A 24,073-nucleotide genomic window follows, 5' to 3' on the forward strand; every position below is an offset into this window, starting at 1 on the left:
TTCCACCCTGAGGGAGCAGCTATTTATGCTGCTCCTTCTGGACCGGCACAATCTGTTGTTTTGTGTCCCTGCTCGCATCAGGGTGGGCAGGGAAACAGAATACAAGTCTGCTCCCAGCTGGCAGAAGCATTTTAAAGCTCCTGCCCACTGGGAGCAGACTTTGGGCCTGATTTTAACCTTGGCGGACGGCGGAGGCCGTCCGCCAAGGTTCCGCCGCCAAATGACCGCACCGCGGTCACAAGACCGCGGCGGCCATTCTAACATTTCCTCTGGGCCGGCGGGCGCTCTCCAAAAGAGCGCCCGCCGGCCCAGAGGAAATGCCCCTGCAACGAGGACGCCGGCTCAGAATTGAGCCGGCGTAGTTGCAGGGGTGCGACGGGTGCAGTTTGCACCCGTCGCGTATTTCAGTGTCTGCATAGCAGACACTGAAATACTTTGCGGGGCCCTCTTACGGGGGCCCCTGCAGTGCCCATGCCATTGGCATGGGCACTGCAGGGGCCCCCAGGGGCCCCGCGGCACCCCCTACCGCCATCCTGTTCCTGGCGGGTCTCGATGGCGGTAGGGGGTGTCAGAATCCCCATGGCTGCGGAGCGCGCTCCGCAGCCATGGAGGATTCCCCCGAGCAGCGGAAAGTCGGCGGGAGACCGCCGACTTTCCGCTTCTGACCGCGGCTGAACCACCGCGGTCAGAATGCTCGTGGGAGCACCGCCAGCCTGTTGGCGGTGCTCCCGTGGTCGGTGGCGGTCAGAATGACCCCCTTTGTGTTTGCTCCTGTTTGGGGGAGATTTGAAAATGCTTGTGCCAGACAGGAACAAACACAAGTTTCTCTTCTAAGGCCGGTGCAGACAGGGAAACCTCTGTGCCCTGCAGGTGGGCTCCTTTGGATACAGCAAGTGAGTTGGCCCCAGGTGATGGGGTCCCTGGGGCCAATAAAGGCTCAGACAGGGGGTCCATGCAGCACCCCTCCCTATTTTAAATATATTGGGCCCCAGGGAATGGGGTGCCTGCCCTGAAAATGGCTTGAGAAGGCTGGCCACGCCCCCCTCTCACTGTAATAAATAGATTGGTTCCCCGGGGCATTGGGTTCCCAAGACTGAAAATCCCTAGGGGAGAGGGCCGAGTGCCCCCTTCCCTGTAAATATACCCAGCCCCCGGGGCCATGATTGGGCTGAGAAGGGAGGCCCTGCTGAGGCTCCCCGTATATATTTTAAATATTGGCAGCCCCCATTTTGGGCTTTTCCATGATCCTGCAGGACTCCTGCAGGGAGCATGACAAAATTTGCTGTTTTTGTTTTTATTATGGTCTGGGAGAGGGTCCCTTTGGGTCCCTCCAAGGGACCTGGGGAGGCAGGGTATCCCTACACTGCCCCCTTGTAAAATATGTTTATATAAGTTCAGGACAGGGGACTAAGGTGGTCCTTTTAACATTGTCGGTAAAAACTGCCTACCACCGCAGTGACGGCCGCCAACATATCGTCACCGTGGCGACCATCCATCCGCCATATTATAATCACTACCGGACTTCCGCCACAAGAAGGGCGGAAATCCGGCAGTGATCATAGTGGTAGACGGTGGTAAGCTGGAGCTGCTACCACCAGTACCGCCACGCCAGCTGAACGCCGCTAGCCGTATCATGACCTGTGATACGGCCTGGCGATGTTCAGCTGGCGGGGTGCTGCTGGCGGTAGCAGTGCCCCTTCCTGTTCCCTGCCGAAGACCTCCTCAACAAAGGTAAGTCGGGCTTCTGACAGGAGAGGGGGGTGTTGTGTGTGTGTGTGTCTGGTTGTGTGCATGAATGTGTGAGAGTCTGTGAATGCATCTGTGTGTGCTGTGTTGTTTGCGTCGGTGTATGCGTGTGAGTGAATGCAAGTAAGAATGGTGAAGTGAGTGCATGTCTGCATGTCAGTGTGATGTGTGCAAGCATGTCTGGAAGTATGGGTGTTTGAATGTATGAATGCCAGTGTGAGTGATAGAGTGTATGTGTGGTGCATGTCTGCGGGTGTGTGCTTGTATGTGGGTGGGGGAGAGTGAGATGATCGGATGGGGTGGGGGGAGTTTGGATAGGGGGTGGGGGGTGTCAAGTGTGTGTTGGGGGGGTAGAGTAGCCACCTACCGGTGACAGGGAAGGAATTCCCTGTCACCTGTAGGGCCTACTGCCATGGTTTTCGTGGCGTTGCTAATGCCATGAAAACCATGGTGGTAGGCAGGCTCATAATGCCACCGGTGGTACTATGCCGGCCGCCGGCTGCAGCCATCCTGCAATTCTCATAATGTGGCAGTACTACCGCCAAATTTACACTCACCACCGGGGTCATAATGACACCCTAAGTCCCCAATTCCTGTAATGGCTGCCAGCAACATAGTTCTCATGTTGCTAGCAGCCAGTCAAAGCGCTCGCTCCCACGGAAGTCTGACTCCCACGGGAGGGAGATGGCCCAGGGGAGAAAAAGCTCTCTGGGCCAGTCAGAACACTGTGGCCCAGATTTATACTTGCTTTGTGCTGAATTAGCATCATTTTTTTTTAACGCTAATTCAGCACAAACCTAACTCCATATTTATATTTTGACGCTAGACTAGTCTAACGTCAAAATATTGGAGTTAAAGTCATTTTCTGGATGCGTGAACCCATCTTGCGTCAATGAGATGCAAGGTGGGCGTTCCCATCCAAAAAATGACTCTAAGGCCCTAGCACCTTATGTATCCTCCCGTGCAAAAATGGTGCACAGGAGGGAGGTGGGCTTAAATAATGGCGCTAAGCGGGCTTAGCACCATTATCTAACGCTTGGGTCAAGGCAGGCGTTAGGGGAACTCATTTCCATGGTTCAACACAGGTGTCCTCCCCAGGCCCCAGGGACCCCTGGACGATGGGGGACCCCATCCCAGGTAAGTAGGGTAAGTAGGGGTAAGTATTTTAAAAATATATTTTAAGTGCCATTGGGGGCCCTGAAATGGGCCCACCTACATGGCACTGGGTGCAGTGGCCATGCTCAGGGGAACCTTGTCCCCTGTGCTGGCCACTGGTTTGGTGGGCATGACTCCTGTCTTTTGTAAGACAGGAGTCATGTGGTATGGTAGGTTTTAGTGTCAAGAAATGCCTTTAGGCTGGTTAGAGTCATTTTTTTTCACTCTAACTAGCCTAACGTTATTTTTCAGTGCAAACCCCCCTTCTCCCATACTGCCACCCCCACTTGGCTAACATTATTTTCCTTAACGTTAGCCAACCCTTTGCGCCGGATTGCGCCATTCCATAAATTTGGTGGCCGGCTGGAATGGAAAACTCCTGAATGGATTCACACCAAATCACAAAAGCACAATCTTTTGAGCAAGATCTAGCTCCCTGCCAAATTTGGTGTAATTGTTGAGCAGTTTTTGCTGTAGCCCTGACTGAAGAAGACTATGGAAAATGCATGGGGAAATTTGCTTTTTTGACCTACCTTTTTTTCTCAGTCCCCACTTGATGGATTTCCCCCAAACTTTCCAGGAAGGAGCTAAAGTGGATTTATTTTTTTGGGAAAGTTTTGTGAAGACTTGTCAAATGGCACCAAAGTTATTAGCAAACAAAAAAATGCCTTGTCCGAGGGAAAGCAGTCCTAATTATAACTACCTAGTAGTGAACGCCTTTGGGTGATTTCACTAAAAAACAAAAGGTTACAGGGACGTTATAGTAAGGAATTAGAACTAAAAAACACACAAAAACATAGAAATTCACTTTAAAATAACAAAGGTTAAACATACAAAACCCCAGAAATATAGCTGATATAGTTAGAATTATTTCAAGTAACTATAACTCATGTCTTAAGGTAACTGTAACACGCGCCCCGCCATGCAGAGTTTTCTCATTAATAATGTTTCTGCAACTGTTACAGTGATATTTCCAATGATGTTATAAAAGATGTCACGAGTGCTGTAATATCTGGGGTAATTAGAAGAGCATGGCGAGGGCGCGAGTTATAGTTACCTTAGGGCCTACCCCACTGCACTCATGAAGTGCTTATTTGTTTGGTGCAAGTGTGATCATATTCCTGTGCATCAAGAAAGCATCTCCAAAATCGGTGTGAAACGCGTACAGGGGGTTCTTTTAATAAGCTGTCCATCTTCTTTGGAAAAAAAATTGGGGGACACGTTGCATATCACTAATGTATATGGAGCTGGGCCAAAAGAGTGGGGCTTACCGGCCAATTCACATACTTGTATTTTTAAAAAGGGATAACATGATAGCTGGTCTCAGCAATAGATGACAAGAAAGCATCCACTTATCACAGTCACTACATGAGATATTGAGCTAAAAAAAAGCAAGGATACAAACACCTCCTTCAAGGTGTGCAGATAACTTTCCATGCTGGAAATGCCTTGGCCATGCGCACGAGGTTAGGATGATTAGTACTTTACAGAAGTGGAGCTTCGATTTGGGCACTTGCTTTGTTTATACCTGTAAGAGGTTTTGTTGATGTTTTTTTCTGTGAAATGAATGTTGTGCCACAAGGAATCCTGCACTGCGCATTTTTATAATCAAAGACAGCAGGGCAGGAGTCATAATTATTTTTCACTAGACGTTGGGGACTGTGGGGGGAGCCTCAAGGCCCCTGCGGTCCCAGTTGGCTCCCTGATTCCTGCGAGAGCCAGCAATGCTCCTGCATGCAGGGAGCTTCTGAAAATGCAGCTCCTTGCATGCAGGAGCAAAAGTTTCATCTCTGTCCCTGCCCACATGTCTGCAGGTAGAGAAAAAGATGAAAACTCCGCTCTCAGTAAGCAGGAGCATTTTGACAGCTCCCACTTGCTGAAAGCGGGGTGTTTGCTTTTGCTTGGTGGGAGCAAGCAAGCAAAAGCAAACAGTTACCTCCCGAGGGTGGACTCCCTGGGGTTGCAAGGCTACCATGCGTCACCCTGCATTAATTGGTAAATCCGGAGAAAAGCAAGGCAACACAGTTCACTGTTTTGTGTTACTCTGCACACCATAATCTATATTACTGCTAAATTTCCCGCATTACTGTGGGAGCCGGCATTGCCCCTGCATTTAGGGAGCTGCTGAAAATGCAGCTCCCTGCGTGCAGGAGCAATAATTTCATCTCATTCCCTGCCCGCATGTCTGCTGGCTGGAATTTGTGTCAGAGTAACCTGTCCACCAAGATCTAAATCGGGCCCTTAAATGGTAACAGGCTGCGCTAGGGATGGGTTTTGGCCCCTCTGCTCTTCTCTTTGCTCACTGCTGACCTACCATCGGTGTTAGCCGCTTCTAAAGGCCCCAGCCCAAAAATGAATGGTACCCATATAGCTTGCCTTTTATACACAGATTACCTCGTTATCATGGATATGACAGAAACAGGCCTTCAAGGGTAATTGAATTCATTTATGGAGTACTGTAACAAGAAAAAGTTAGTGGTAAACATGGATAAGACCAAGCTGATGTGCTTTGGGAAAAAAGTGGTAAACTTTGAAAGGTACTTAGGATCTTTTTTAATTAAAAATAGTCAACAAATGTAAGTACCTAGGGGTATGGTCCGATAAGAGATTAAGGTGGAACGAACATATTGAATCACTCAAAGTTAGAGCCCTGATATCAATAAATGGACATAAACAAATGAGTAAAGGTTATAGGGAGATGTCCCTAAGACCAGTATTAACTGTCTATGTGGCCATGATCCATCCAGAATTCCAGTATGGAGTTGAGTTTTTAAGCCTAAGTGGCAAAATTAGCTTGGAATAAGAGGAGGGGAAATGTTTGAAAAGTTTGTTGTCACTCCCAAGATCCTCTATGATTCAAGCAATAAAATTTGAGACAAGAACAAAATCATTGAAGTTTCTGGTGTATGCTGAGGCAGTAAGATTCTGGTTGCACCTGAAAACAGAAGAAGGGTAAAAACTAGATACTGTGCAAAAACAAGATTGCACACAGCAAATGGATGTGGGTTAAGGGCATCAGAAAACACCTGGATGGAATATTTAGGTTTTTGGGGCTGATATTAAATATTTACAAAGGACATCTTTGGTTCATTTTATGCTAAAGTCATGGCAAAGCGAGGAGTGGTTTTCCTAAGTGGATGCATTACCAAACCACAGGTAGAGAGCAGATATACTAAGATTCATAATTGGTCTAAACTGGTCCAACCCCATGCCATAGTAACAGCAAGGTAAAAATGATGGCTGCACCTGTTAAATGCACTTGTAGATTAAAAGTAAAGTGTGACTGCTCGCAGATCCTCATACATTGCACAAAGTTTCAGAGAATATGGAAAGTCGTTTTAAAGGCAAGCTGTGGCACCTCTAATCGATATGAGGTATTTGGATGTGACATGTGCCTTAGGAAGATTAAAGGATGTTAAAGAGGTTCTATTAGATTCTTAATTTGGTAATTTTCACTTTTAAAATTGCAAGATATGATTTTATATCTATGCACATGTATTCTGATGATGATTTTTAATATTGTTTTAGATATTTATTGCACAATGAGATTTAAATTGTGTACATATGTATTACGATGATCATGTGGTAACACTACTATGCGTTGTTTAAAGGCTAAAGTCCAAATAAACATTTTTTTGACTGACTGACTCTACTGTATGAGATGCCACTCCAGTTTATCAGTTTCCTCGACTCTATGCTACTCCACTTCAATGTACGTACGCTATGCCACTTCAATGTACGCCCTCTATGCTAATCCACTCCACGCCACTCTACTCCACTTTTCTATACTCCACCATCCAGTATTCATGTGTAAGCTATTCCACTGTATGCTACTCCACTTTACGGTAATCCACTTTACATCACTACATTGTACGTCATTCCACTCTATGCCGCTCCACTGTATGACACTTTTTTCCAATCTTTTTAGCTCTACTCTATAAAAGTCTACAGCACTTTATGGAACTCTACGACATTCTACTCAACTTTATTCCCATACATGCCAATGTCCAACTCTATACTCTATGCCCGTACAATCCATTGTACAACACTCTGTTCCACCTTTCAACCATTTTATACATGGTACAGCACTCCAATCTACTGTAGGAGACCCCCTCCAATTTATAACAGTTTACTACCTATGCTACACCACTCCACTCCACTCCATGCCGCTCTGCTCTAGACTATGACACACCAATACACTCTATTGTACTTTACTACACACGTTACACCACTCCACTCAACTCTACTCTACTGTATGAGACTTTACTTCACTCTATGCTACTATACAACAATCCACTTTACACAGCTCCGCTGTTTGGCACACTACTGTACTCCATGCACCTACACTCTGAAACACTCTACTACACTGTATGCCACTCTCTGACATGTTACACTTGGTTTATACTCCTACACTCCACTGTACAACACTGTACTATGCTGTATGCCTCTGTACAACACTCTACTACATTCTATGCTGCTACGATACTCTAGTTCACTATATGATACTGCATGCCACTCTTTGTATGTCACTGCACCCCACTTTACTCCACTCTACTCTGTGACACAATACTCCGCTCTGCCCTTCTATTCCACTGTATGCCACTCCGCTCTATGCCACTGTACGACATTGTACTCTATAACACTGTATGCCACTGCACTCCGCCACACTCTTCAACACGGTACTGTACTGTCCACCATTCCACTATCCAAAACTCAATTAGAATGTATGCCCCTCTACTCCACTGTAGTCCACATCACGTTTCAGTACTTTACACCACACCACTACACTCTACTGTACAACATGGGTCTTCAATTTATGACACTTCACTCAACTGTATGCTATGCCACTCCACTCTACTGCACTTCACACCACTATAGTCTACGACACATCACTCCACATTATGGCACTTTACTCCAATCTACACTACCCCACTCCAGCATACTCCCCTCCACTATACTCTACTCTCCTGCAATTTATTTCACTCTATGGCACTGTACCATACTCCATTCTGTGCTGTTCCGCTGTCCGGCACTCTACTCCACTGTATGCAACTCCACTCTACAACACTGTATTAAACCCTATGCCACTCTATGACACTCTACTACACTCTATGCCTATCCACTCTATGCCACTGTGCTACAGTGCATGACACCCAACGACATGGCACTCAACTTCTCTTTATCACACGTCACCAAACTGTATGACACAGAGCTCCACCCTACAACACAACACTCCACTGTACTCTATGGCACTCCACTTGACAATAATCCACTCTATGACACTCGACTTCACCCCACTCCACTCTAAAACACTCTACTCTTATCTATGACACCCTACTCTACTCTTTGGCATGCAGTCTACCGTACTCACTGCTCTAGTCTATGATTCTTAATTCCACTATATGAGACCATGCCACTACACTATATAAACCTTTACTAGATGTGATATTTGCCCCTACACTCTACTCTACTCAACTCCATTCTAATTGGCAATACGCCACTCTATAACAATAGACTTTATAACACTCTCCTTCATTGTACTATACAACACTTGACATAACAACTCTCAGACACCGGACTCTACCATTTGAAACACACTTCTATTAAAAATATTAAAACATTGAAATTCAATGAAAAACACAAAGGTTAAGGCTTAGATTTATTTATCCCTATACAAAGCAAGCTTAAACTACACAAACTTTAAAAATTCTAAAGATATATTTATAACTTTCATTTACAATTTATCCACCACCTTCTAATTATTATAAGTAGGGTACCTCGTTACACACTCTTTTCAGCTTCCCAACCAGAAAACACTATAATTTGCCACTCTACGATGCACTTTATTGTGACAAATGATGTAATCTGAGAAGTTATAAGTGTTATGTGAATGCTATGATTCCACAGGCTGTAAGTGATGTTTTATGCAAGGATATAACCAGTGCTTGAAAAAGGCATGTGTTATAATGAGACAGCCTGCAGTCCAGCTAAGCTGCCTTCTTGTAGTGTGCTGAAGAAACTGTTTCTTAGTATCTGTATTGCTATTACTTTAATCTCGGTGTGCCTTTGCTATTGAGACTGAATTTATTTTGGCGATTCAGCTTGCTAGTTCACATTCTACGGCAATATTCTGGAAATTACCTGCCATCCAGTAACTGAATTAAATTGTGAAGCACTTATTTTCAAATGCGGACTCACTAATAATTATGTTTTTATGGACTTCTTCTACATTGACCACCAAGCCCACGAGTATCTTTCCTAAAATCAATCAATTACCTTCTTGAATCCTGTATGTCGCTCTCAACCTTCACCATTTTAGGTGATTTTAATTTCCACTTTGATAATTTTGCCAATAAAGAGACGGAGCAACTCATTGACATCCTCGCCTGTTTCAACTATAATCAATTAAGAAATACGGCCACGCGTTTAGCACAGCACATTTTGGACGGTATTTTTTTCAAGAAACCAAGATTTAAAATTGGATGTGATACTTCTACTCACCTGGTCAGATTACAATGCCATCAGGTTTACTCTAAAACCCCCATCCTTAAATATTCTAGCAGATACAATTACAAAACCTATTTAACATTGTGCCTGGAATAAAATTAACTGAAATTAACTTATCACTACTTTAGGTGCCTCACAGCCAGCTTTGGTAAATGATCCTGACCTTGACTCAGTTAGCTATTCCAATTGGATTAGCCAAGCAGCCATGAAGCTAGCTCTCCCAAAAGTTTTTAAAAAACAGAGAACTTAATTGTCTGCACCTTGGTTCTCTTTTCATTTAATATTTCTAAAACAAAAATGCTGCAGAAAGGAAAGGAAGTGGAGGAAAAGCTATAATTCAGATGAAAGAGATACATTTAAGCAAAGTATTTTGGAGAACAAAAAGCAGATTATTCTTTCTAATACACATTGTTACCCTGGTAAAATAACCTCAGCAAAAAAACGCAGCCAAGGAACTTTTTAACACAGTTCAGACTCTTTCTAACCATATTATTACCAACAAAGTACCACGCTAGCCAATCTTTATGCGATAACCTAGCACATTTCTTTTACACCAAGGTGGCAAAAGCATAATATGAATTTGACATTAGCCACAACAATAGTCCATCTGAGTTTAGTCATGAAATTCCATCAATCAGTAAAACCCAGTTTAATGAGTTTCCTCTACTGAAAGAAGAAGAGATTATAAAACTAATAGGAATCACTAAGTCCAGAGCTCCTTCCGACCCCTGCCCCCCCCCCCCCAAACTTCTTCATGAAATAGCAGATACGGTAGCAGGTCCTCTCACTAATCTTCTGAACAGTATTCTTTTCAAGTGTCAATTCCCTAAGATGTGGAAAAATACATCTATTCGCACATTGTTAAAGAAACCCCCTCTTGACCCTTACAAGACTAAAAGTTAGTGCCTTATTTCATGCCTACCGATGCCAGCTAAAATACTCGAAAGACATCTAAACTCTGAGCTATCTGGTTTCCTAGAGAACAATGTGATGTTAGACATGGCCCAATTTGGATTATTTGCAAAACATTGCAGCACAGAGTCTGCCCTAATAGTTGCCACAGAGGAAATCAGATCAATAGTTGGCAATGGAGGAAAGGCTGCGGATATCCTGTTGGATTTCTCTGCAGACTTTGACACAGTTGGCCACACCGTACTAATTGACCACCTACCTGCCACAGGCGTAGGAAGATTGGCCCTCAAACTGTTCTCTTCCTTTCTTCTCAACAGAGAACAGTTTGTCCATGGGAGAATTTACATTGCAGCCCTTCTCCCTATCCTGTGGTGCCTCCCAGGGGTCATCTTTGAGTCTCGCCCCTGGCCAGACTGATTCTCTCATTCGGACTCTCTACGATTGCCTACTCAAATTATATGCAGATTGTAGTGTCATTCTCTACGGACTCTGCCGACAATGCCTTACCCTTTAACAACTGCATGAATGAGGTTGCAAGTTGGATGGCACAGAATTGTCTGAAACTCAGTTCTGAAAAAATGAGGTCCTTTTGTTTGAGAGAGATACAATCTTTTGGAATACATCCTGGAAGCCCCATCATTTGGGTCCCCTCCCTGTTCTGGCTCTGAAAGTTAGGAACCTAGGAGTCATTTTTGATGTTATTCTAACCTTTTCTGACCAGATCTGCAAGCTCACCTCCTCCTGTTTCCTTTTTAAAAATAATTAGGAATGATTGTCCCATTTATTCCTTTTGGACTGCAGAAGCTGATAATCATTGCTCTGGATTTTATCCAGACTTGATTACTGCAAAGCACTTTATACGAGTACCCAACAACAGATTTTGAATAAATTGCAGATTCTCCAAAATGTAGCCGCCTGTCTTTTAACGAAAGTCCAAAAGTTTAAATCAGAAGCCCTGCTGCAGCTGCATTGGCTCCCTGTAAAGAAATGAATTTCCTTCAAGGCACTAAGCACTGCTCATAAATCACTCCATAATTTGGACCCTGAGTACCTTTAAACTAAAGTCAAGTGGTACACCCTCAGTCGAGCCCGCTGTTCAGCTATATCAAGAACAGTTGCATTTCCCCACTTTAAAAGAGTATCTTGGGTTGGTCAAAGTTTTACCCTCACCACCGGTAAACTCTGGAATAAAATGCCCTGGCATCTCAGAAATCAAACGAATTATCTCTACTTCAGAAAACAACATTAAACCTGGCTTTTTACAACTCCACTAGTCAACTAGCTGAACATTTGTTCACATTCTAGCCGACATTAGCGCCAAGATGCCTGAGGGCAATTGCACGCTCTATAAATGTTATCAATTATGTATCTTTATAATTTGATTTTAATATGCACCTGTATTGGACTGAGTACTAATTTGTAGTAAACCTACTAAACTTTCCATATTGGTTCCTGGTCCTCACTTTGTGGCCTAATGCGCTTCACAAAATGTAAATTGCAAATCTATTGCTAAATCTCTTGCTTCACAGTCAGCTACAAAAATCCATTGGATGGAGACTACCTTCCGCTTCCATGTGCGCTCCTGCATGAGCCTTAAACTTGTGGACTGTGAGACTGGCTGGCTTGGGAGATAGTGTGAGTGGGCGCCAAGTTAACATGCAGGATGACTCAGAAGACATGGATCTGGAGAGTGATAAGCCAGGTGTGAAGCTGAGAAAAGGAACATAGGGCCAGATGTACGAAGGCATTAGCGCCTCGCAAACAGCGAAAAACGCAGTTTGCGAGGCGCTAATGCCCTCACGCGATGCAGAAACACATTTTGCGAGTTGGAACGGACTCACAAAATGTGTTTCCGACTCGCAAGTAGGAAGGGGTGTTCCCTTCCTATTTGCGACTCGCACCAACTCACAGTTACCATCTACTTGAAGTGGATGGTAACTCATTCGCAAACGGGAAGGGGTCCCCATGGGACCCCTTCTCCTTTGTGAATGCGCACAAAATTATTTTTTCAGAGCAGGCAGTGGTCCGATGGACCACTGCCTGCTCTGAAAAAAACCGAATCAAAAAGTTTTTTAAGGAAAACGGGCTGCAAAGAGAAAAAAAAAAATGCTTTATTTAAAAGCAGTCACGGACATGGTGGTCTGCTGTATCCAGCAGGCCACCATCCCCGTGAGTGCCTAGACTCGCTATGGGGTCGCAAACTGCGACCCACCTCATAAATATTTATCAGGTGGGTCTTTGCGACCCCATAGCGAGTCGCAGAAGGTGTCTGAGACACCTTTCTGCATACCAATTTGCGAGTTGCAAATTGCGAGTCGGAAGGACTCGCAATTTGCAACTCGCAAATTGCTTTCTACCTATATCTGGCCCATAGTGCTGTGGAAATGGATGGCAAAGCAGTGGGAGATTAGGACATCAGGACGTGGCCTTTGAATGGAGTTCTCGCTAGGCGCCTATGAAGGCTTTAATAGCGAGAAGTAGAATGGACAACTATTGGGGAAAACGGTGGATAATTTTTTTTAGTTTTACTGACTTAGCCATGCAGCACTATGTTATATTGCTGGAAGGGTGTCCAAATGAAGAATATAAATCAGTTGCTGATCTTACAGAGTAAATTCTAATATTGGAGGTAAGGTATTGCAAAGAAAGATGTGATAATTTACAGAACACTTTGTAACCAGTGGATCTTCACTTTTCTCACTTCCTTACCTTTTTTGTTGTTTTTCTCAGTCCCTTTTTGAGCCTCGTTGCATTGGTGCGTCCGCATCAGCTGGATGTTTTGGGCAATCTCCCCACTCAGCCCACGTATCTGCAGCATACGCATGTTGGTGGGGTCCAATAGGTTGTGAGATCGACTGCATTTGGAATTCCGACACGTGCCCCGGGCAAAGAATCCACAGACATGGAGTCCTTTGCAACTTGCTCCCTTTGTGCAGGTGTCCTTCCTTTCACTCTGGTACTCCTTACATACCTTTAGTGGGAGAGAATTAACAAACTTGTCTCTAAGAGGTAAAATACATATTTACCCTCAGACCGTGACAGTGACATTACAGAAATCTAAAACGTAGTGACAATGACATCAGTATCTGGACTAGGATTTTATCTTATAATTAATTACTGTGTGATGCATTTTCTAGAGCATTTTCTAGTGAACCCCCCTTGTAGTTTCATCCTTAATGACTCCAAGGATTTGCAAAAGGAGCATTGGAATTTGAAATCCCTACTGTGAATCACAACACCCATTTCATGACTCCTGGATTTTAGCTTCGCAACTTTTCGCTCTATTGAAAATGCTGGCACCCCATGTATATTGGGTCTTATTTTCTCAGCAAATGCTTGAATGCAAACATATATTTATGGATGTAGCAGACATCCCTGTCAAATTTTTATGCTGTAGTAAAAGGACGGCTAGGAATCTAAAAGTAGCCCTGGGAAAAAGTTCAAACCAGTCCCACACTGTAGGAGGAGGCAAATAGAATGTGGGCATGTTGGCATGGTTGTGACATACTGCCCATCCTGCTCTGAAAACAGTCCTCTAGCCTGCAGACCAACAGGGAAAGTACAAGTGGCAGAACGACCAGTCTCCCCTGCATTAATACATGAAACTGACCCTTAAGCTTTGATTTTGTTTACTCAGGTATAGGGATTCAATCCATAATTTGGTTGCAACCAAATACATCCACTTGGCTAACCTTATTGTGAGTGCAAAAGGTATAAAAGGTACGACTCCTCCCTCTAAACGTAGATAGACACAACCAATACATGTTCTTGGTACACTAGATAACAGCAGTCTCTACAAAACAATCCTTTTGGTCTTGCTATGGGAAAGCAAAATATTATATAGGAAACCATTAAAGTATTGTGTGCCTATTGTGAACAAGTCAAATACAATTAACACCTTGGAACCACAGTTTGTTAAGAGAATTGTAGCATAAAACTTAGGTTTGCATTGGTATCTTATTATTTAATCTTTACACCATTCAATGGTTTCATGCCTGTACATAAGTTATTTATTATTGTATCTTATAAAGATATTGCAAGTCACCAATGAGGTACGTGACCAAATACAGCAACGAGGACAAAGTTTATAAGGTAAAAGAACTATTCGGTGATCTGTAATAGCCTTCTTACCTATAGTAGAGAGTATTTTATTCCTTACAATACAATGTCTCATCACTTCTCAATCTCTTTTAAATCGTTTCTCTCTTACTTCTAATCTAAAACATCTTCTGGGTACTATACTGAGAAATTAAAAACATCAACATGCAACTTGTAACTTCCCATGAAAACATATTTAAGCTATTTAATAAAAATGAATGTTGAGCTAATTTTTCGTTTTAATAATGTGTGATAAAATGAGAACGGATTGCTGCTGCCGTGTATTCAACTCCAAAGAATCAATATATAAACATTTTGCCATATACTACTAATTACTTTTAATTTTCAAGATAGTAAGCTGAAAAGAAAAGGAGCTGAAAATCTAATATTCCTTATATTTTCTTAAATGGCAGGTAAGTGTTCTATTGAATAAGCTGCTTTTCACAGCAAGTGTTAACTCAGGAGAGTCAGGAGGCATTTTGATGTCCCAACTCAACTTTAATATATTATTGCTGCAGAGTAAATTTGTAATAGTATTACTAACTTAGCTAGTGATTTGCAAACAAGGTTGTATTAATGACACTCACAATTTGATGTTATACCGGATTTGCAGGCACCCATGCATTATATTCGAGTTACTTACCTTTCATGTATTAAAAGCAATTTGATTTAAAGTACTACAAAAGGTGTCAATAATGTTTCTTCAGATGAATCCTACAACTTTGCACTACAAGGCAAACCATTACTCTTTGAGAGAAAACAGTTTTAACTAGATTCATTGTCTATGTAAACTTTTTGAGGCACTAAGGGAACCTACACAATAAATAACCCACCACCACCACGCACTGACAAAGTTAATATGTCTGGCCTTAATGTGCTATTGGATGAAAACATCATTTTTGCAGGCTTGTGTTTGCTGGATTTGCCACATTAAACCCAGACCTATTGACTTTCCAAATGTTTCTTCTGGCTGGAGATCTGTAGCCTGCATTTCCATGGACTGAATACCGTGCAAATCGATCCACCTGTGGATGACTAGCAGATGCAAAACTTCACCCTTTAAGGAGTGACAGTCCTTCCCATCTTCCAGTGAATGCAAGGTCTCTTTTTCTCCCTGACTCAGGAAACATCAGGGATTGCATGATGGAAAGTCTAGTGTTCCGTCACCCCGTTTCAGCCCAGAATGGAATTACTGTGGAATTGTGCTAAACTTTTGTTGTCTTTCGTACAATGATATGAATCCTACAAGCTAGACTGTCTACTACTACGGGTATCCATAACTTGTCTAACCATAACTTTTCATTCTTTACTTTTAGTGCCGCACTGAACTGCCAGCTTGATGGTACTGTGTGTATTTCCTGCTCTTGGAGTGTGTCATATCAAAGTACTGTTACCGCCTCATAGAAAAATACCGCCATTTCATTTACTTTTTTTCTGATTCTGCAATTTCCAGTGTTAGTACTTGATTGAGATTTTGGGTTAAAGCTTAAATATTCTTTTTGAACATGGCAAGTCTGAATCTGCTTTCTTAATGCACATTTACCATTAATTTACAGAGTTCTAAAATAGGTTCGAAGTCATTTCATATTGTATTTTCTGTATAAGTTTAAATTTCAGAGGGAAAAATATAACGTTCTTTGCAGATTCTTAATATTTTTAATAGTTACTTTTAAGTACGATTACTTTCTAATAGTCTTAAGGATATTATTAGGCTTATTATATTTTTTTTAAACAGACATCTTTGTACTGGCCAGGTACATAAACCCTACATAAAATGGAGAATACGTGTGTTTTGTGAAAGCTAGGAACACTCAGTTGTAACTTTTTCTGACTCCAATCAGTTAACACATCACCTGGCGAGATGGCACTGCCACCTACCTGGCTGCTGGACATGTAACATGGTTTATCTTTACCAGTGATTCATTTGTCTGCACCAGAAACTGTCTAGCTGAGCAGAGAATGGTCAGCTCGACTGGACCAAAGATAAGGACTTCTATTTTTGATGTGGTTGCTCCGGTGGGGCAGTGCTGCCTCCAGGCTGACAAGGTAATGCTTGTCTTGCACACTGGTTGGCATATTGCGAAGCCCGCTCCATAGGCGTCAATTCACCAAAATGCCAAGTGACATCACGCACCCCTTGACCTCCACTTTCACTCAGGGACACATACTTACACATCCACACATTCACACTTACGCACACACTCTCACCCGCAAGCACGCAAACAACATACATTTAAAAGCAGTTTACCTTACCTCAGCTGCCATGGAAAGGCAAATTCAAATTTTTATTGTACTAAAAGTGAATAATATTTAATTTTTCACTATTAGTGTAATAAAAAACAAAGAGAGCAGAACCCCAGCTGACGTCCATAAGGACGAGCGGCCACTGTCTTCCTGGCACTGAATTTGCCACCTCTGACGCCAGGGGTCGCAAGGGCAATGCCAGAGGTCGCAAAGGATAAGCCAGGGGTCACAGCTGCGACTCCTAAATGACGTCCATGGCCCGGTCCGATAATGGGTAAAGATGGATTTAATGTCCTTTGCTTCTCATTTAAAAAGTGGATTTGGCTTGATTCTAAGTTCCTATCAGTGCCTAATGTGTCAATAAAATGTGACAGTGCCCAAAGTTTTCCTCTGAAACACGCAGCTGCTGCAATTAAATGTGCAAGCACTGAATACTGAGGCAGCGTAATCCTGAAGCCATCTCGGGCCTCTTCAATCCACTTACAGCCACTCCCGCCCCTTCAGCTCACTCTTGCAGCTTTCTGCTTTCTCACTTTGTGAAGTTTTTTCATTTTTCTCTTCCTCTGTCTTTGCTATAGGTGTCTTTTGCTCGCGGTAAATGCTTGAGTTAGAAAAATATGTGCTGACCCTCAAAAATAAGTTCAGGTGCCCCACACTGAAAACCACCGGCTCAAATTAAGCATTTGATCCTATCTTAAATTTGTGGAAACGGGAACTTGCACCAGAATCAGGATTACAACTGGCGTGGTAATTGCACCCTTTTTTCTTGCACAAGCTCTGGCAGGTAAAAAAAACATGGCGGAATTTAGGCAGGGAACGTTCGGTACATTCTGTATGTTACAGTTAGGAATGGGATAACACATGCGATATTGCACTGCTATCCCCTGTTCTGAGATGTGGAGCTCGGAAGCATATAATAATGCAGCTGGTATACGTCATGCTTGGTGATATCAGTACTTACCGGGTGTAGTAATGTCGACCAACTCCGAATAAAGCTAACAGTGGCTTTTTCAGAAGTTTTGAATACAATCATGAATTAAAATGTGTCTGTGTATTGTTAAGTAACATATGTATAGTGCTTCCTATTTCTTGTGTAATCACTCCTGAAGTATTGGACGGGCGATCGGGTAAGAAGCTTCCCTCGCAGATGTATATGGTTGCGGGAGTGCTTGGTCACAGTGTGACCCATATGGGAAGCGTTGGGTGTTGTGCATGATGGTTGTAGATGTGATCCAGTTGTGCCGCTTTGCAGCCTGCATTGTATTTAGGATTGTTAGTGATGCAGGAAAGTGTAGGGTAGACAGAGCCATCTTAGTCACTCTACAATATTCCTCTGTGCACTCCATGGCTATATTGTTCCTGGTTGTCTGACAAGGCTTGTCTATTTTGAGGAGGTAATGCTGGTTGAATGGCAAGATGAGGTGTCTTCTGATTTAAGGTGGTTGTGCTGGTTTCATATTTTTTATGGACTTCCAGAGTTTGGTTGGCTGTCTTGCAAAGAAGGTCTCTGCAACAGGGGCTTTCTTATTCAGGGCAACGCCAGAAGAAGGGCTAGTGTAGACTAGATTAAATACTACTTCCTGGGTGGGAGGTGAGAAGTTGGAAGAAGCAATCTTCCTGCAACAAGACGGCAGAGTGCCTAGAAGATATGTCTTGCCACTGGTAGCCAGTGAAGCGCTTGCTGGTATGATATGTTCACAAATGCTGAGGTGAAGATCCTGTCTGTTGGCCTTATTCTGGATCTGCTGGATTTGGCGGAGTACAAAGACGGGTGCCCCTAGGTGTACTATGTTTTCACAATCTAGTCAAGAGAAAGCCAAAGATATTGTTACCTCAACCCTTTGGAGATATTATGGTGTGTACAAATACAATGCTGGGTTCTCATGGTGAAAAAGGGGGGATTTGGGGATCTCAATAACCTGCAGGGTCCATAATCACGTCCAGATTCCTCATGTCCATAGCAGCAGAGGCCCTAGCTCAGGGAGGACCAGAGTGCAGTAGGCTGGCTCAGTGACCATGTGCAGATTTCAGTTTCAGAAGAGTTCAGCTACAGCATCCTCCGTTCTTCCACTGCTCGGAGGCGGGGGGAAAGATAACAGGATTCATGGTTAAAGCAATTTTCCAGTTTGAGAATGATCTGGGTGTCATCTGTGTGGTTGCAGGAAGTAAGGTTGAAGGATTTCATCATGTACAGAAAGAGGTAGAGTTACACTTTAAATAGAAGTGGTGCAATTATGGACCTTTGAAGAAAAGTTTTCAAGAACCACAGTTGCATCGAGTAGCGAAAGGCTTTTTAAAAGGCAGTACTGTGCAGAGAGGGTCATTCAATTAGTATTATGGTTATGACTATGCTGTAGATGGCATAGACTGTGGGGATGTCGTGTGAAATGGGGACAGGCAAAGAACTAGAATGTACATCAATCGGTTGAAGGAAACTGTTCAGATGCCTGGTCCTTTGTGGTCTGTTTCTAAATGCAAAATAAGTATCTGCCGCCTATCTGTGCTCTGGACCTCTTTACTTCCAGTGAAGAGAGGACAAAACACAACAGATGGTGACAACCCAACACAATCAGCCTGTGTCTCAGGTTGGTATTTTTACATTTCCAGTGTCCACAGTAAAGATTGTGCAAATCTTGTGAAACAGCTCTAAGTTGCCCATGAACACAATGGTACATTGGATCAGTGATGCCTTTGCACCAATTGTTTACTGTAATGTAGACAAAGAACACTCATATTCATGAGTATCAAGAGAATGCATGATGCATCACGCTGCACTGGGTCCTACTCGTGCATCAGCAGCTATTTGGTTTAGGTGAAAAAGCACTACATTTCTGTGGGAATGTTTACTTAGATTGTGTTAGTTCATTATATAAAATAACTCTGTTATTTTTTTAACTTATTATGTTAACTTTACGGAAGTACTCATGACTGATGCCAGTATGTCGCAGCCAACACTGCTCCTTTCTAAAGCTGGTGAACCACTAATGTGGTAGAAACAATGGAAAAATGTATTTGATTCATACTTGATTGCCATAGGTGAGAGAAATTCTAGCTTGTGAGAAAATAGGGTGTACATGTACATAATCTAAGTATCAAAGGGACGAATATCTTTTAGAGACTTGAGGAACTAACAGTAGGAAATGGTGATGAAGAGTCTCATGATGTGATTGACATGTCTGTAAGGATGTTAGTGGGACATATTGGGTCATAAATCAGTGCTGTACTGACAAGAGCTGAAACGCTGATGTGTATATCTATCATATGTCTCTGTGATGCTAAGATTAAAATTGGTTTAAAAAAACAAGGAAATACTGATAAAGTAGAGAATCATACAGCATGTTTGAGTAGCATGGAAAGAACATGTGAGTTTGGATGTTTGGTTGAATCTTTGATGCACTAAACATTCTAAGGTCAAACCACATTAAAGTCCAATGATTAATGTTGATTTTGTGATTGAGTGACTCTGAAGGTCCAGATTATTAATTTCCTTAGGTGTTTTGAAAAAAACTTGTTTTAACTTGGTGGATTTAAACAGAATATAGAGTTATAGTGTCGAAAAAAAAGAGTGAGACCGGTAGTACGTAAAGTAATGAATTAGATGTTAGATCCCCAGAGAGAAGAGCTGCCTAGGTTGAATAAGTTGGGGGGTGATTGAACAAACTGAGGCTTACAAGTGGCTTGCACCAGTGGTTTTGGTGCCCTAGTATTATGGCCAAAATATTAGAATTTGTGTAGACATTAGGGATTTGAGCCAGAACATATGGATTGACAGACAACCAATGTGCAATACTTCTGATGAGTTTAGCAATTTTGGGAGATGTACATATGTTTAGTGTGATACACAGTGTTACAACAAAATATTGATTTAGAAAAATCGAGTTACAGAAAAATTGGAAAAATAATATTGTGATAGAAAAATAATGTGATGCAGAAATATAATTGTCAAGACTTTTGATGTTTTAGGCACGTAATATTGCTTTCACAAATACTGTTGCTGTTAATATCATTTTTGATAGTTGCAACAAATATTATTTTTTAATTATCTTTATGTGTTTTAGTTGATATATTAAGCTTATGTGTTATTATTATTTGTTTAATTAAGAATATTTTTAAATATAGTTTGTAATTTTAAGTGATTTATAATTTGTAATGTAATTGCTATTAGTAATTTATAGTGTCGTTGCAGGTTGCTAGGTTTGGAAGGGTATAATTTGGAAGGTAACTTTAGTATACTAGATTAACAATTGATTATTAATTTATGAAAAGCAGCCTAAACCACGACTCCTTAACAACGAGGGTCGTTATCTACGAAAGTGGAACAACACTTTCGTGAACAATGACCCTGTTTTCCTCTGCCTTAACCACACATGTCCGGAACAACGAACATGCGTGGTTAAGGCAGAGGTAAACAGACTTCGGATCGGAGAGAACGCGGTCAGGTAAACGGGGCTGGGGTAATGTTGGGAGCTAGTTTTAGGGCCATGGGTAGTTTTAGTTTTTAAGGGCGGGGTGGGGGTTAGGGTAGTTTGTGTTTTAGGGGCGGTGGTGGAGGGTCGCGGTAATTTTAGGGGCGGGGTGGGGTGTTGGGGTAATTTTAGGTTTTAAGGGCGGGTGGGGGTCTCAGTAATTTTAGGGGTGGGGTGGGGGTTGGGGTAATTTTATGTTTTAGGGGTGGGGTGTGGGGGTCGTGGTAATTTTAGGGGCAGGGTGGGGGGTTGGGGTAGTTTAGGTTTTAGGGGTGGGGGTTGGGGTGGTTTTAGGTCTTAGGGGCGAGGTGGGGGTCACGGTAATTTTAGGGGTGGGGGTTGGGGTACTTTTAGGTTTTTGGGGCAGGGTGGGGGTTGGGGTAGTTTAGGTTTATGGGGCAGGGTTGGGGTGGTTTTAGGTGGCGGGGTGGGGGGTCACGGTAATTTTAGGGGCAGGGTTGGGATGGTTTTGAGGCGGGGTGGGGGGTTGGGGTGGTTTTAGGGGCGGGTGGTGGGGTTGCAGTAATTTCAGAGGTGGGGTTTGGGAGGTTTTAGGGGTGGGGTGGGGGGTTGCAGTAATTTTAGGGGTGGGGGTTAGGGTAATTTTCGGCTTAAGGGGCGGAGTGGGGGGCAGTAGTTTTAGGGGTGGGGGGGTTAGGGTAATTTTACGCTTAAAGGGAGGGTTGGGGGCGCAGTAGTTTTAGGGGTGGGGTGGTGGGTTGGAGTAGCTTAGGCTTTAGGGGCGTGGGTGAGGGGTCATGGTAATTTTAGTGGTGGGGGTCGGTGGTTGGGGTAATTTTAGGTTTTAGGGGCAGGGGTGGGGGGTTGCCGTAGTTTTAGGGGTGGGGTGGGGGTTGGGGTAGTTTAGGGCGGGGTTTGGGGTGGTATTAGTGCTGGGGGCAGGGTTGGGGGTTGCAGTAGTTTAGGTTTTAGGGGCCGGGTGGGGGGTTGCGGTAATTTTAGGGGCAGGGTGGGGGGTTGGGATGGTTTTATGGGTCGGGTGGGGGGTTGCAGTAGTTTTAGGGGCGGGGTGGGGGGTTGGGATAGATTAGCTTTTATGGGTGGGGTGGGGAGTTGGGGTGGTTTTAGGGTCGGGGTGGGGAGTTGTGGTAATTTTAGGGACGAGGGTGGGGGATTGGGGTGGTTTTAAGTTTTGGAGGTGGGGTCGTGGTAGTTTTATGGGCAGGGGTGTGGGGTTGGGGTGGTTTTGTGTTTTAGGGGAGGGTGGGGGGGTTGCGGTAATTTTTAGAGGCAGGAGTGGGGGGCCAGGGGTTCGCATGCTGGAACCATGCATGCTATTCCACGAATGCCTTTACCAGGAATGCCTTTACAACAAAAAATCATTGTTAAGGCATTCTTGTTAAAGGCATTAGTGGTAACAATGCGGTCGTTCTTCCAACCGCGTTGTTCAGGCACGCGTGGTTGCAGCATGCGTTGTTCCGACATACATTCTTCATTTATGGTTAATTTAATTTATTGTTTCTTATTTAATTTGTGTTATATTTAGGTTTTTTTGTTATATTTTAGAGGTGGGTTGCTGGGTTTGTAGGGCTACATGGTGAGAAGTTAATTAGGCAATAATAGCAATTAATTATGAATCTATTATTCATTATTTAATTGATTATTAGTTATGAAAATTGTTTATTAAGTATACTTTTAAAGTTATAAATTAGGTGCAGGCTGCTGGGTTTGAAGGGGTATAGTGTGGGGAGTATATTAAGTAATAATGAATTAGAAATGAATTAATGTATTATTCATTATTCAATTGAATATTATATATGTAACTAGTGTAGTAATTAAATGTTTTTAAGTTATATATTAGGTGCGGTCTGCTGGGTTAAATGGGGCATAAGGTGGGAAGTTATTTAAGTAATAATTATTGACAATTAATTATTAATTTATTAGTACATATTTAATTGATTATTAATAATTTTGATTGCATTATACTTATTCATTTTAGTTATATTTTAAATGTTGGCTGCTAAGTTTGTAGGGGTACAGAATGGGATGTTAATTAAGTAGTAAATATATAACCTTTTTTAAACTGATAATTATTACATTGTATAATGTTCATGTGAATTGTTTTCTTTTTATGTATATACATTTTGGTTTGGTTAATTAATAATATTTTATTAAGATGTTTATATTTGTTGAGAACGTATAGGGTTATTCAAATATTATGTTTTTTAAGTGAATTACTTCTCCTACTGTTGCACAGACTAGAGTGGGAATAGTACATTTAGCCCCTTCAAAGTCCAATTTTCCACTATTGCTGTACAGACTGGAATGGGAATAGTAAATTTTCCCCTCTGAAGTTCAAAGTTTTCCATAATATTGCACAGACCGGAGTGGGAATAGTAAATTGAATCCCTCCTCAGCCCAAAGCTTTCCCTGCTGTTGCACAGACTGGGGTGGGATACTAAATCTTACTCCTTCGAAGTCCAATGCTTTCCCTGCTGTTGTATAGACTGGTGTGGAAATAGTAAATCTCCTCCAAAGTCCAACACTTTCCCTACTGTTGAAAAATGCCTACGCTGGTTCATTTTGATGTTCACAGAAAAATGCTGCTGGTGACTGATGCCACTTTGCATACAGTTTAGATCTTGCAGCTTGGGCCACGAGTCCAGATGTGAAGGGCAGGTCTTCTTGGATGCCAGATGAAGTATCTTTTTGATCAGTAGAAAAGGGCTACAATCTCTGGAGACAAACCATGATGTGACTGGAAGTCTAGTGTTGTTCCAGAATATAATATCCAGCAGAAAGGAAAGAACTAGAGACAAGCAAAGCCTTCCAACTATAGGCCAAGCCGCAGGAAGAAAGGCAAGGACTAACAAAGTAGGAAATGGAGAAAGGTGGAGAATCCACAAACCTAGTGAGCAAGCAATCAAACAAGCACAATTGCAATCCAACTGTACTCAAAACACACACACACAACCCTTTGGAGA

The 24,073-nt window shown here is 42.8% G+C and overlaps 1 protein-coding gene across 1 annotated transcript in view; it reads right to left on the reverse strand.

Annotated features, from left to right (window-relative positions):
* Nucleotides 1-24,073, reverse strand: part of LOC138287530 (protein mono-ADP-ribosyltransferase PARP12-like) — a 267,415-nt gene that overhangs the window by 226,946 nt on the left and 16,396 nt on the right. The window contains exon 3 of the mRNA XM_069228004.1: nt 13,030-13,291. Within this exon, the coding sequence (XP_069084105.1) occupies nt 13,030-13,291 (262 nt within the window). The remainder of the gene's footprint in view (nt 1-13,029; nt 13,292-24,073) is intronic.

This window comes from Pleurodeles waltl, chromosome 4_1 (assembly GCF_031143425.1).
Source record: "Pleurodeles waltl isolate 20211129_DDA chromosome 4_1, aPleWal1.hap1.20221129, whole genome shotgun sequence".
Taxonomy (NCBI): Eukaryota; Metazoa; Chordata; class Amphibia; order Caudata; family Salamandridae; genus Pleurodeles; species Pleurodeles waltl.